We start from the raw sequence: 12,129 nt of genomic DNA, 5'->3' as shown, positions 1-12,129 counted from the left end.
GCAGACATACTAATTATTTTACAATGTCACTCCCAAAATGAAATGCTATGAGTTGTGAAAAATGCATCAGCATAAATCGATGAATCGATCATTCAATGAAACAATGACTCAATCTCTCAAAGAACCGGAAGATGCAAGTGTTCTAAGTCAGGTGACTAAAGTCTGAACAAAGGAGGGACGTAATGGCACACCTCAGGCTCCGGTCGGGAGCCCTCCCGGCCTGTCACTGGGAGCCTGACCGCGCTCCTGTGAGAAACGTTCCTGAAGGGGGACAGGGAGCGGGAGCGGGGTCTGCCCCCTCTCTGGCCGCCGGCGGCCAGCCCTCCCCCGGGCGTCCTCTTCCTGGCCGCGGACGAAGCGGGCCGCCTGGCCTCCGCGCCGCCGTTTTTCACACACCTCTTAGAGTTCGCCTTCCTGGGCGCTATCCGCTGGGTTCAAATAGCAGAATGATCACCATTTCATACATGGACGCACAGCGATAAATCTCCAGACACAGCGGCTATCAATGGATTACAGTATGCAGACCGAAATAAATGAAGGCATTACCGGGGGTACACCGGGGTTAATGACATCCTCTGATCTGGCAGAGCACTCGATGATGGTCGTTCTGGTGGAAAATTCGATCCTGGGTGCAATTCCCTGGTGAATGAGGGAGACGGTGAGAAGGGGCTAGAGTCCTCTGAGGTAGCATTCTCCAGCACAGACCTGCCGACTGCTGGGCAGGCTGGCTTTATTTCAGCATGTCACTCCAACAATTCAGGTTGTTTAAGACAGCTTAAATAAGTTAGGTCCGAATTAATGAAAGCGTGCGCACCTGCTTATTGAAACTAAATTAATGAGACCGAAATATAATACATATAAAATGTAATCTAAAGGAATCACATATATTACAGTACAATACATAATGGGTGATTAGACTGACTGAAAGTTCTACGGAGTAAATATTTATTTTTCATGGCAGACATTTTCAGCTATTTATAACAGTTAACTAAACTAAACTAACTAAATAAGATTAATCATCCTTGAAGACATTTACAATGTCTATAACAATAACAATAAGCTTGTTACATTTCAGGGGTTGCAACTATGTTACAATGGTGCCAAAGACTGAGTTTGAGAACCACTGGCTTTGAGAAAGACAACTGCATTTGCTCTGAAACATGAATCAATTCCCTGTCAACCTGTTTGTGTGCAGTGACCCCTGCAGGAACAATGCCTATCACATGGCACAAGGATTTAAACATGTTCCTTCAGTGTCATGTCAATCATGTTTGGTGTAGGGTAAACTCAGACTCACTCAAACTCACCCTAAAGAAGGAAAACTTATTTGATGTAATCAGATATTTTAGCGTGAACATTTGAATGTTTTTCAGTTCAAGTCAGACGGCATGAAAGTTCCTTTTGAAGTAGATATAAGCACTGTAAATAGCACAGTCAGAGACATTCAAACACGAATAACATAATAGAAATAGTGTCAATCTCCACTGTTCAAGTCTTATACATAAAAAGTACAAGATGTACATTGAACAACATAACATGAAAAAAGTCTTAGCAATAATAGATTTAAAACATGTATTTAAAACAGCAGTTCCATTGGGGGGGGTGAAAGTGGAGTCTCACCGGAAAGGTTGGAGCCCGAGTCATCAGCACTTCTCTGTCCACCCCCGATGAGGAGGGCACCAGCTTGGGCTCAGGGAATAAAAATGACCTGGTATCCACTTCAAAGTATGCAAGTGATTCCCCAGCTGTTTCCAAACCAAGACAGACATCATCACCTCATACAAATACATAAGCACACTTATTATGTTTGAGAGAATGCATTTCACTTCATTTGGGGTATAACATGGAAAAGTGTATGTTGCCTATACCATACATGGAGCACGGCTGGGACACATTTCCTGAAGTATAGTGATCACAATTTAAAAAAAACTGCACCTGGGGGAATCTGCTGTATCAGCTGAAATGTCACAGTTTCGCCTGGAAACAAAAAAACAAAACATTACATTAAATTTGTAATCCTAGTTGAGGTTACAGAGGAATTCCATCTAACAGTGAAATTAATTAATATATATAACTTATACCTCACTCTAATATTGTAATTCTGGACATAGTATTTCATATTCATATTTCACAAAATGCAGGATAGCCTAAAGGAACTGTCTTTTTTATCCACAGAACAAAAGGGTGCTATTAATGTATTGTTTATTTTCACAGCACAGTGAGCACACAGCTGTATATAACATCAGTCTGTTGCATTAACATTGTTACTACATGCATACATACTTTCCAAGAGCTCAGCAACTTCAGCCGGATCATGGACTTGCCTGAAAACCTGAGCAAAGACAAACCCAGTTTGATGAAATATAAGTCATGCTACTGTCAATCAAACTCAATATTGGTTCTCTATAGCTTTATGCTTAACTATATTTGCTATATTTAACTATTTAAATATATGTTTACTTATATGTGACCTCCGTCTCACTCAGTCATCAATGAGCAGGAGTGCACCGTCTGCTTCTGGTGAAATTATTACACTTCAATGTTTATTTTATTGAATACTGGTTGTAGCTCACCTTCTCAAATCTCATTTTCTCATTTAATATGAGAGGGAAGACAGCTGGGTGATATAATGTGTTCTTATAATGACGCATGATGCACACACTGAGGTAGACGTCATCTTTGTCCACCAAAAATACACCAGGACAGGTCACCTACACCAGGTAAATATAAGTACTGCATTATCCTGATTTAAAAATAACTTCCATTGTGCTTAGCTTAACTAACTTAGCTAGCTAACGTTGGCCAAACATCAATACATTGTTTACTTTTTTAAAATTAATACTATAATGCATGCTTTAATTATGAATTAGCTCATTATATTGTGATTAACTTCACTAACATACTGCAGCTACATGCTATGTGCATTCAGATCAAACGTTGGCTAGCTAGCTAACGTTAACATAATTAACATACATAACTTAGGTAGCTAACGCTAGCAGCTTTGCTTTGCTTACCGCTCTGATGTGCAGTTCTACAACCACTTTTGTGGCTTTTTGAGACATTTCCAAAAGCTTGGTCTACTTTATTTATGTATTTTTGCGTGTATTTCTACTGTTTAGCGAGCATGCGAACACATAGTGCAACCAATATACTTCAAAACCACTAGAAACCTGTCACAGTACCAGAAATACTATTGTGGTTAGCGTCAGGTTTCCATGGCATCGCGATGATTGCAACACGTGAGCCCAGCTTTACAACTTTGAGCCGCTTGCAGCACTCAATGGCCACAAGACGGCGATAGAGTGAGTCACATTGGAAACCTTGTGGTTTATGCATTTCATCACCTTGACGCTTGAATGTTGATGTATTTATTTGTATTACTGCACGTTACCTTGCATTTGCAGTTACACCAGGAACAATGAATATAAGTAAATATATTATATTCCTCTGAGGCTGGTATAACAGAATATAACGAGTGACTTGTAGGCTACACACATTTTACAGCATTTACTCATCTTACGTTTGGCACGTCAGCCACGGCCAGTTGTCTAATAAGGAGCGTTACATTTTATGTCGATGTATTTATTTATTTATTACAATATATATTATCAATATACACAATATCGACACGCGCATTTTGTAAGAACTCAGCTAATATTTCACACATTTTTAAACGTTGTCTCCAGATTATACTTATTGGTCACAGTTTGAATTTCCATCGGTTTCATTTGAAAACTTATTGCAGTGAGTTCACATTATTTCTCGGGAGACCGGAGACATAATGCCATTTGACTTTCAAGATGTAATGCACTTGTTAGTTCTTATTTAGACGTACAGCAGTGGTCGCTTTAATTGTTGAGTTCTGTATATTGCGGTCTACAATGGCGTATTTCAAAGTCACTACAAGAAAAAGACAGCTGTTTGCCCTTACACATTAATCAGAACATTAATGTTGCGGATCCTGATGTACGGCCGAGGCATGTTCGGGAAAGTGACCATCTCCTCAGCGACTCTGCCCTTGACTTGTTGATGAGAAATAGCCTTTTATTTTTAAATGGGTTGACACCCGTTTCTGCAGGCTATTGTTTTTATTAGTGTGCTTGGGTCAAATTTGATTTTACACATTTACCATTAATAGCAGCCAGATATCCACAGAGTTTGTTCAAGTTAAAGAAGTTGTCCAAGGGTAGGTCTACAGTAACAGTGCCCCACACAGAATTCAAATCTCCCAAGGTCAACACATTACCCATTATTGCACCCCGGAGTGTGGAATTATTCACAGTTTTTATATTACATTGCTGTGAGTATTTTGGATTAATATGCTGGTACTATAATTCAAGCAATCTTGCAGCATAAAACCAAGTGCATAGGGGTGAGTAGCCTGGTAAAAACCCTGGACAATTTGGGCCTGCAAGTTAAGCACAATAGACAAGTAAAGGTCCACTATAAGCAGTTATTCAGGAGCCTCTGGGCTTTGGGGTTCTAAGGTCAACTAACTGATGTGAAAGGGTGTTGAGAGGGGTGAAAGAGGAGCTCAGCGTGAACATTAACCAGCGTGGTGAAAGTGTAAGGTCAACGTATACTGAAATAGCCACTGTCCCTGGCACTCCAGGTAACAGTACCTACAAGTACAAGCTTGTAAATGCCACTTAGTATCTTTTGGTTTTTTTTGTCTATGTTTTTAAAAGAAATCATTTTAATCGGTGAAAGTATACATGAACGGTAAATGGAACCAGGAGGCTTATTGCATATGGTTACAGGCCTGAACTATTCCCAAGCATGGACAGCCTATGCCCCTACAATGGAAACTGCTTAATCATTCAGGCCTTCATATAACCATATAACCTGCCTGACTGACCAACCAGATGGAGCAAATGGAGAGATATATATCGATATCCTAACTTTGCTGATAGGTAATGGTGCGCCACTGTTAGCCAAGCATGGGGTCAAAAACTGGGAAACAACAGAGATTGCTTGACGTTTTGGCCCCAGTGAATTATATTAAGAAATGGTATGGAAGTATTTCATGTTTATTATTTTGAATTTGATAGTCTCTTGATTGTGACTGAGAGAAGACTTTTTTACTACAACATATTGAACACAATAGCTGTAGTACATTTTCATTATCTGATTTATAACACAGAAAGATATTCTGCAAAGAAAAACTACTTCATAAATCATTCAGAGGGCAGCTACTGCCAATATACATTTTTCCAAACCAAAAAATGTCTGTGAAAACTCGTATCTCAGTATCTCATCTGTACACGCATGCACGGATGCATACATATATCAAACTAAGGACACTATTTTTAAAAAGGCATTTTGAACATAACAATATCAATTAATACACACTTAAACTTGAGAAATGGGTGGGGGGAGGGGCATATTAGTCTAGGCAGCAGTGCCTTCAGTAATGGGCTGTTCTGATTCGCTGTGCCCAGCCTCCTGTCCGCCCTGTTCCCTGCAATTCTGTTGGTCCAGTGCACCAAAGCAGTCTTTTGTGATTGGCTCTGCCGAGTCAGAGTCACTGTCTGAGTCCTGCTGTTCTGCCCCACCCTTGGAGGCTGAGCCCTCCTGGCCCACAGGGACTGCTCCTTTCCTCTGGGGCAGGACAGTGAAGAAGGCCTCCTGCCAGTCTCCTTTCTCCAGGTATGCCAGGATGATCTCAAATACTGTGGACACACACACACACACACACACACACACACACACACACTCACACAGTTAACTCACAATCATTGGCTAAATAATTTCATTTTTCAAGGAAAATATCAGCTCTGGATTTTTTGATTAGCTCAATATGAGAGGTCAGCAATGGGAGTATCTCACCGTGGTTAACAGCCAGCACTTTACGGCTGTTCATCTTGACAAAGCTGTCCAGGGGTAGCTGCGCATGGTCGATCCCCAGTTCCTGAGCACGCTTAAAGGTAATTCCCTACAAAACATTGTGAAGGTCAGCAGTGCTGTTGACGGAATGCTTGGGGTCTGCACTACGCTCTGAGCTGGGCTCTACCTTGTGATGATTGTGGTCCACCAGCCCTCCAATCACGTAGGCCTTTTTCTGGTCCAGCTCCGTCAAGACATTGGACGAGTCGGAGGTCAGATACACTAGCTCCTCCTTGTTAAAAATTTGTTGGAAGTGCTCTGGCTCGATTTTTATGTCCTGCACACACACACACACACACACACACACACACACACACACACACACGCACACGCACACGCGCACACACACGCACAGAGATATCACAGGTGTTAATGCCATTTGCCTCAAATGAACAGGCTGATGAAACATAACACCTTCAATTTCATGCCTGCAAAAGGTCTGCAATCAGATAGTCACATCGAGGTGGAGTAGGTAGTGGGAGCTCAGGACGTACAATCTGGCTTTTTATTACTGAAAATTTGAAGGTGAATCAGGAATTCAAAGCTAGGCCACTGACAGGAAAGATGCGAAAACCCGTAAAAAGAGAAAAAAGAAATTAGATTGGTTACTTTACTGCTGGCTGCAATAACTGACCTATGCCTTGTGTTTCGTGGGGCTGCTCACCAACAGAATATCCTGTTCCACTGGGTACAGCTCTGCTGTTCCCTGAGAGGTTTAAATTCAGAGTCCCAATAGGAATATTAAAGAGACTTACACTTCTGCTTCACAACAGGGTCATTTTTAATTAAAAAAAAGCCTCTTGGAAAGCTAAAGCCAGGTGTGGTATTGTTAAATAAAGCTGATTAGCACAATACTCCTTAATTCTGGAATGTATGCATACGCTGGCTCTGGGAACCATTACAAGCATTTCTAAAAAGAAAACAAACCTTCCAGTTCACCCATCCTTTGTCTCTTTCATCCATGTTCTGCTTTAACTGCCCGCCATGACTGGTCAGATAAAACTTGGGAGGGATCAAGAAAAGAGCCATTAGAACTATATTGAATTGAACAAACTACAGTAGAGAGAGAGATTTGGAGTGTCAAAATGGTCAACAGCCCTTATTCTATATTAAACGAGAAGAACATTTCCATTTGAAGAACCAGAACTCACCTGCATGGGGTGTAGAGCTCTCCGGTTCTCAGCATAGCACCTCTGAATTTGCTTGTGGAGTTTCTTAACGTCCTTCGGCACACAATAAAAAGTTAAGTTAAAAAATTTTTAAAAAGTCAAGTTTGTAAAAGTTATGCCATGCTCTTCTAGACAACGGATCATTAATCAAAAGGAGTCTGCATTTAGGGATATAATGTTAAGTACATAAATAAAAATAAAATAAAAACATGAGGGTTACTGACTGGTCTACAGTCTAAAGAGAATAGGTGTATGTGTCTCAAGGCTCTGACGCTCCTGGCTCACCTTCAGCGCCATTAAGCTGTCAAAGCTGCAGTCCACCACCAGCCTCAGCGAGCTGGGCGCGGTCTCCCTACGCAGGCGCTTCCTGGCCCCCTCTGCCTCCTCATCACCCTGAGCCTGTCTCTCCCGCCGCCTCTTCTGCTTCTTCTCCTTGCGCCTCTGCCTTCCAAGCACACAAAGAGCCTGACATACTGGACCAACACGCTGTCACACGGACTAATAGGGCGGCCTGTAGCGTAGTGGTTAAGGTAAAGGACCGGGACACCTGGTTCTAATCCCGGTGAAGTCACAATAAGACCCGCACAGCTCTTGGGCCCTTGAGCAAAGCCCTTAACCCAGCATTGCTCCAGGGGGGTTTGTCCCCTACTTAGACTAATCAACTGTAAGTTATAACTGTAAGCATCAGCTAAATAACAAATTATCTATACTATTTATTACATAAGTGTGTGGGGTGGATCTGGCCTCCATATGTAAACCATTGGTGAGTCCCAGAGAAAGCATGACACATAAAATACGAATGGGGCCATCAACCTTATATGCCTTATATGCATGATGACATGCCACAGCTACACACAAGGACTGCAAGGATGTGTCAATTCGACAAAACCCTTTCCATCCACATACTTTTAGAATACACTGGACACGTACTTGCGCAAGTCCCTCTGGTCCTCCCATTGCTGGCGCCTCAACAGTTTCTTCCTCTGCCTCTTCGAGAGTACCTCCGTTTCACCAGCTTGGGTATCGTTCTGTTCATTATCCTCCGATTCGCTTCCAGCGCCACTATCCCCATCGGTAACCGGCTTCGCGTCCTTGTTCCCTTCGGTGGACATTTTTCGGACTTATCTTGGGGTAGTTACCTGAATACATTAGGTTACAGTAGGTTATCGCACATTAGATGAGACTCGACTGTGGATTAATTCCTTTAACTGCATTTATATGGATACAGTTGCACAGATTCCTGTATGGTTGCTAAGCAACGCAGTTCAGAAGGCCAGCTTGCAAATTTATCTTAGATACATTGGCATCCACATCAGCTTCACGAGAATGCCAGAGGGACCGCACCAACCGATGTTAACGTCAGCTAGCACTAGAAATGTAACATTTGCGAAGGATTTATTGTTAGGTAGCTAGCTAACGATAACCAAGTAGTTGGCACCCCAACCAAGTTTTTTTCATTTTTTGGTAAAACGCTAGGTAACGTTAGTTATCCTGCTAGTTAGCTAGCTCCAGTCCTATACTTGCCAGCTACGTTAGAAAGCACTAACTTTAATATGCTCGTATAGGATATAAGTTAGAGTTCAGTGATTGGTATTGAAGTTACGAAGCAGGCGAAATCTTTGTTATATGCTATGCTAGTAAATGCTAATACATTCGAAAAACAAATGATGGGCGTTTTACAAATACAAACAAACATACCTTGAATCACAAAATCTTCCCATAGCCCTGGCACTAATGCACGTGTCACTGGTCTGATGTCATCAAATTGCGCCGTTCATGAAGCAGAACGCGAAATACACGCGCTGTCACCATAATGGTAAGGTCATGCAGGCGCATGGCACATAACTAATACAGTACTGTGTTCATTTCTTATATTGTTTTAATAAATAAAAATTGAACTCAGGATTGTCATGGTATCCCTTTTGTGTGTTGCTCATGTTAATTTTCTAAAGAGTACAATCACACCTTCCATAGAATAAATCCTTCCAAATAAATTGCAATTCAATAGTATCAATAGTAATTTTGCACATTAAAGGACTCCATATATTTTATTGAGGTAGTAAGTTGCTCTCAATCACCTCCTTGATCCTTTAATTGGAACAAATGGGGCATTCATTGTGGGGATTTCAGACTGATCTTGAATGTGTTTAGAACTTATCAAACAGAATTAAATAGTGCAAGGTTTTGCTTGAGATATGCCTGCTATCAGATTTCATTCTGTAGTGCGGGGAGTGAATGTGAATATGGCACACAGACCAAGGGGCTCCTGACAGGCGATCATACATACACACCCTGAATAGTTTTACTTATCCCTTTGTTTTTGTTTGCAAATGCATTTGAAATGACAGTGTTATTACAAGGCTATTTTTAGGTATAAAGCCTCTCAGGTATTTTTGAGGAAGGTGTCAAAAGGTTTATACATGCTTTTAAATGTGTCAGTGACTAACAGACGTTTGAAGGGTATGGCTGCAGAATTATCGGAATAAAATTATCCGTTTAGCATCAGGACTGAAGTACTGAGATCTGTTAATAGCCTCGAAATGTCTGTATTTGTAGTACTGAGATTTCTTTGCAGTTTTCAGTCTCAAAATTACATAATACAATCGATTGTCATGAAGCCTTGAGAGACTTTCTGACAATGCCCTTTCAAAGAACATATTTCAAAATATTTGAAAATGCCTTGTAGCCACCACTGTACTTTTTAAGCTTATTGTAATTATAGCCTGATTTACAATCAGTAATGTGATATTGATAGCATCTTGCTGCTTGATGCTGTGTCTGTATGCCCTTCTTAAGTTAAAAATTAGACACTGCTTGAAATAAGGCTGCATTCAATGGTATGGGCTAAGGGTCAAATATGGAAACTAGCAAGACATGCTCTTGGGATATCTAAATGTAGTAGGGTTTGTCAACTAAAATGAGCATTTGTTGCCCTTGATGGGAACATGCATGCAGTAGCTATGTATTAACAACTGCTTCTACTAGGACTCCTATAATGCTATAGTAGTGAACAGTAATGAAGCAATTATTTTTGGATTTTGCCGATTAAAATTGGAAGATTGTTGGAGCAAATACTATATATTTGTTTATTATTGTCCACATTTGTGCTTCATTCCAATATCACAAAGAGAGTTAGGCTGTAATATGTAGAGTGGAGCTAGATATTTTAAAAAGGCGTGTGGTATGACTGAAATGCATTGCAGACAAACTTGGATTAAGGTGGCCTTTCCGTATTAATATGATCTTTCCAGAGTCTTGTCATAGCACTGTCTGCTGGCCTCTCAGTGTCTGGTGGAGACTCGTTTTTAAATTCTTGCCTCTCCTCTCCTCCCCTCAAGCTCTCTCTCTCTTCCTGGTCATCCAGTTACAGTCAGAGGCCAGTATGGGGTTACAGTAAGCTCTGCCCACTGACATTTCAGGTGGAATGGAGTCTGGAGTACAGTATTGGGACTACTGTGGGATCCGAGTCAAAAACCGGTAAGCTATGGTTTCAGATCTCCCTAGTAATTTCCATTCCCAACACCCAACCCTCCCCCTGTCCCCCTTCAGAGATTTACTATGTTCATTATTTTATTTTGTATTTATCCTTTATTTGATCAGGACATTGTCTCCTCTGTTTAACACAAACCATGGGCCTGCTGGTTGTTGTAAAGGCCTTGATTTGAGGATTTGTTTTCATACATTCATGTTTTTAGTGGGGACGCCAGGTATTATTTGGGTCCCTGCTGAAAGGGAGAGCCCATGTACAATGTGTGAGAGACGGATTGACACCCACGACTGTAGCTCCACAGCCCAACTCCCTGTGTGAGGGGCCTTCACGATGGAGGTAATCCTGGCCATACAAAGTCTGCAAAATACAACTGCTGTCATCGTGATCCCTGAAACATAATCCCCCAATCACTCTTTCAACCATTCCCATGGACTTAAGTGTTGCCAATTTTAATCTTTCTAATGCTGATGTGGTTTTAATGGCCACAACTATTAACGTCCCTAAATTTACTACTTACTCTCTGTTCTGCAGATTGCAGATGTCCGTGGCATTAATCCAAGTTCAGGCATTGTTTACAAACATAAATATGCTGTTTAATGGGTTTCTGCTTGACCGCTCACATTCATTCTCTTGCTTCTCTAATGACGAATCTGCTGCTACTGTTAATTAAACCTGGCATGAATGCCAGTACTCAGATTTCAGTGCTATTCTGAAATCGTTGCTCAAGATGAGACTTTAAGATGGCTCTGACTCATGCCTCTGACCATTACTGAGTGCATCCTTCATCATTGTGTATCTCTGGAGCTGACTGCAGTATTTCGTAACTTTCAGCTAGATCACCCATAAATATACTTTATAGGTTCTGAAAGTCTACATCAGTGGGTATTACAGTCAGAAAATGGCTAATATTGTTGCTTCTCAGTGTAGGTAATGTCTTTGGAAGGTCTTGTATGTGAGAGCTATACTTTGTTTTGTTTTGTGCTGGGTTGCTGCATGTGTGTGAGTGGCATCAACAGGTGTTAGAATCAACACGGTGCATAGCACCCTCGCCAATAACAGAGTCTATCTATAGGACCATAACAAAACAAGGGGTATTGCTGCCTAGCTAAGTTAGCGCTCACCATTCAGTGCACTAATGTCTATAAAGTGCCATGTTCAGAACATTTAATTAATTTATCCACCCTAGTGTTTCAGATAGTTTAATAAAATATAAAATAATGGTTTTAATCATCATTAAATATGCCAGTGTTCCTCAGCCTTCCTGGAGTGGAGTGTCTCATGGTCTGTTGATTTTCATTGTTACTCAGCACTTTACTGACCAATTAAAGCAGTTCATTACACAGCAAGTCACTCATGTGGTTTCTTTGGTCTGAATTGGTTGGGCGAGTGACTGTGTGAACTGGGTTGAGACCCATTAAATGAGACAGACCATCATGCATTTCTAAATTAACAATGAAATTGTGTCATTAAATTCTCCAACTTAGGTCACCATTCTGTGGTCTCTGGCTATCATTGGTTTTCACAGTTTTTCAGAACGCTTTTTAAAAAATAGTTTTTTCCCCACTTTCTCTTCTGTTTGGAGTG

At 41.1% G+C, this 12,129-nt stretch overlaps 2 protein-coding genes across 2 annotated transcripts in view; both read right to left on the bottom strand.

Moving 5' to 3' along the window:
• Positions 1-3,209, bottom strand: part of spata6l (spermatogenesis associated 6-like) — a 10,380-nt gene extending 7,171 nt beyond the window's left edge. The window contains exons 1-7 of the mRNA XM_061253182.1: positions 3,015-3,209; positions 2,574-2,711; positions 2,284-2,332; positions 1,936-1,977; positions 1,621-1,745; positions 547-639; positions 192-428 (exon numbers count right to left, since the gene is read on the bottom strand). Of these exons, the coding sequence (XP_061109166.1) occupies positions 192-428; positions 547-639; positions 1,621-1,745; positions 1,936-1,977; positions 2,284-2,332; positions 2,574-2,711; positions 3,015-3,062 (732 nt within the window). The 5' untranslated portion in view covers positions 3,063-3,209. The remainder of the gene's footprint in view (positions 1-191; positions 429-546; positions 640-1,620; positions 1,746-1,935; positions 1,978-2,283; positions 2,333-2,573; positions 2,712-3,014) is intronic.
• Positions 3,210-5,014: 1,805 nt separating this feature from the next.
• trmt10a (tRNA methyltransferase 10A) lies at positions 5,015-8,883 on the bottom strand. The gene is made up of 8 exons (XM_061252693.1): positions 8,754-8,883; positions 7,986-8,194; positions 7,341-7,500; positions 7,038-7,109; positions 6,814-6,888; positions 6,014-6,163; positions 5,830-5,935; positions 5,015-5,672 (listed from the first exon to the last, which is right to left on the bottom strand). The coding sequence occupies exons 2-8, from the start codon at positions 8,165-8,167 to the stop codon at positions 5,392-5,394; spliced, it is 1,026 nt and encodes a 341-aa protein (XP_061108677.1). The 5' UTR covers positions 8,168-8,194; positions 8,754-8,883; the 3' UTR covers positions 5,015-5,391.
• Positions 8,884-12,129: the final 3,246 nt, after the last annotated feature.

Source organism: Conger conger, chromosome 8, assembly GCF_963514075.1.
Source record: "Conger conger chromosome 8, fConCon1.1, whole genome shotgun sequence".
Taxonomy (NCBI): Eukaryota; Metazoa; Chordata; class Actinopteri; order Anguilliformes; family Congridae; genus Conger; species Conger conger.
Note: the sequence above shows the minus strand (reverse complement) of the source record. Positions and strands in the feature narration are given on the sequence as shown.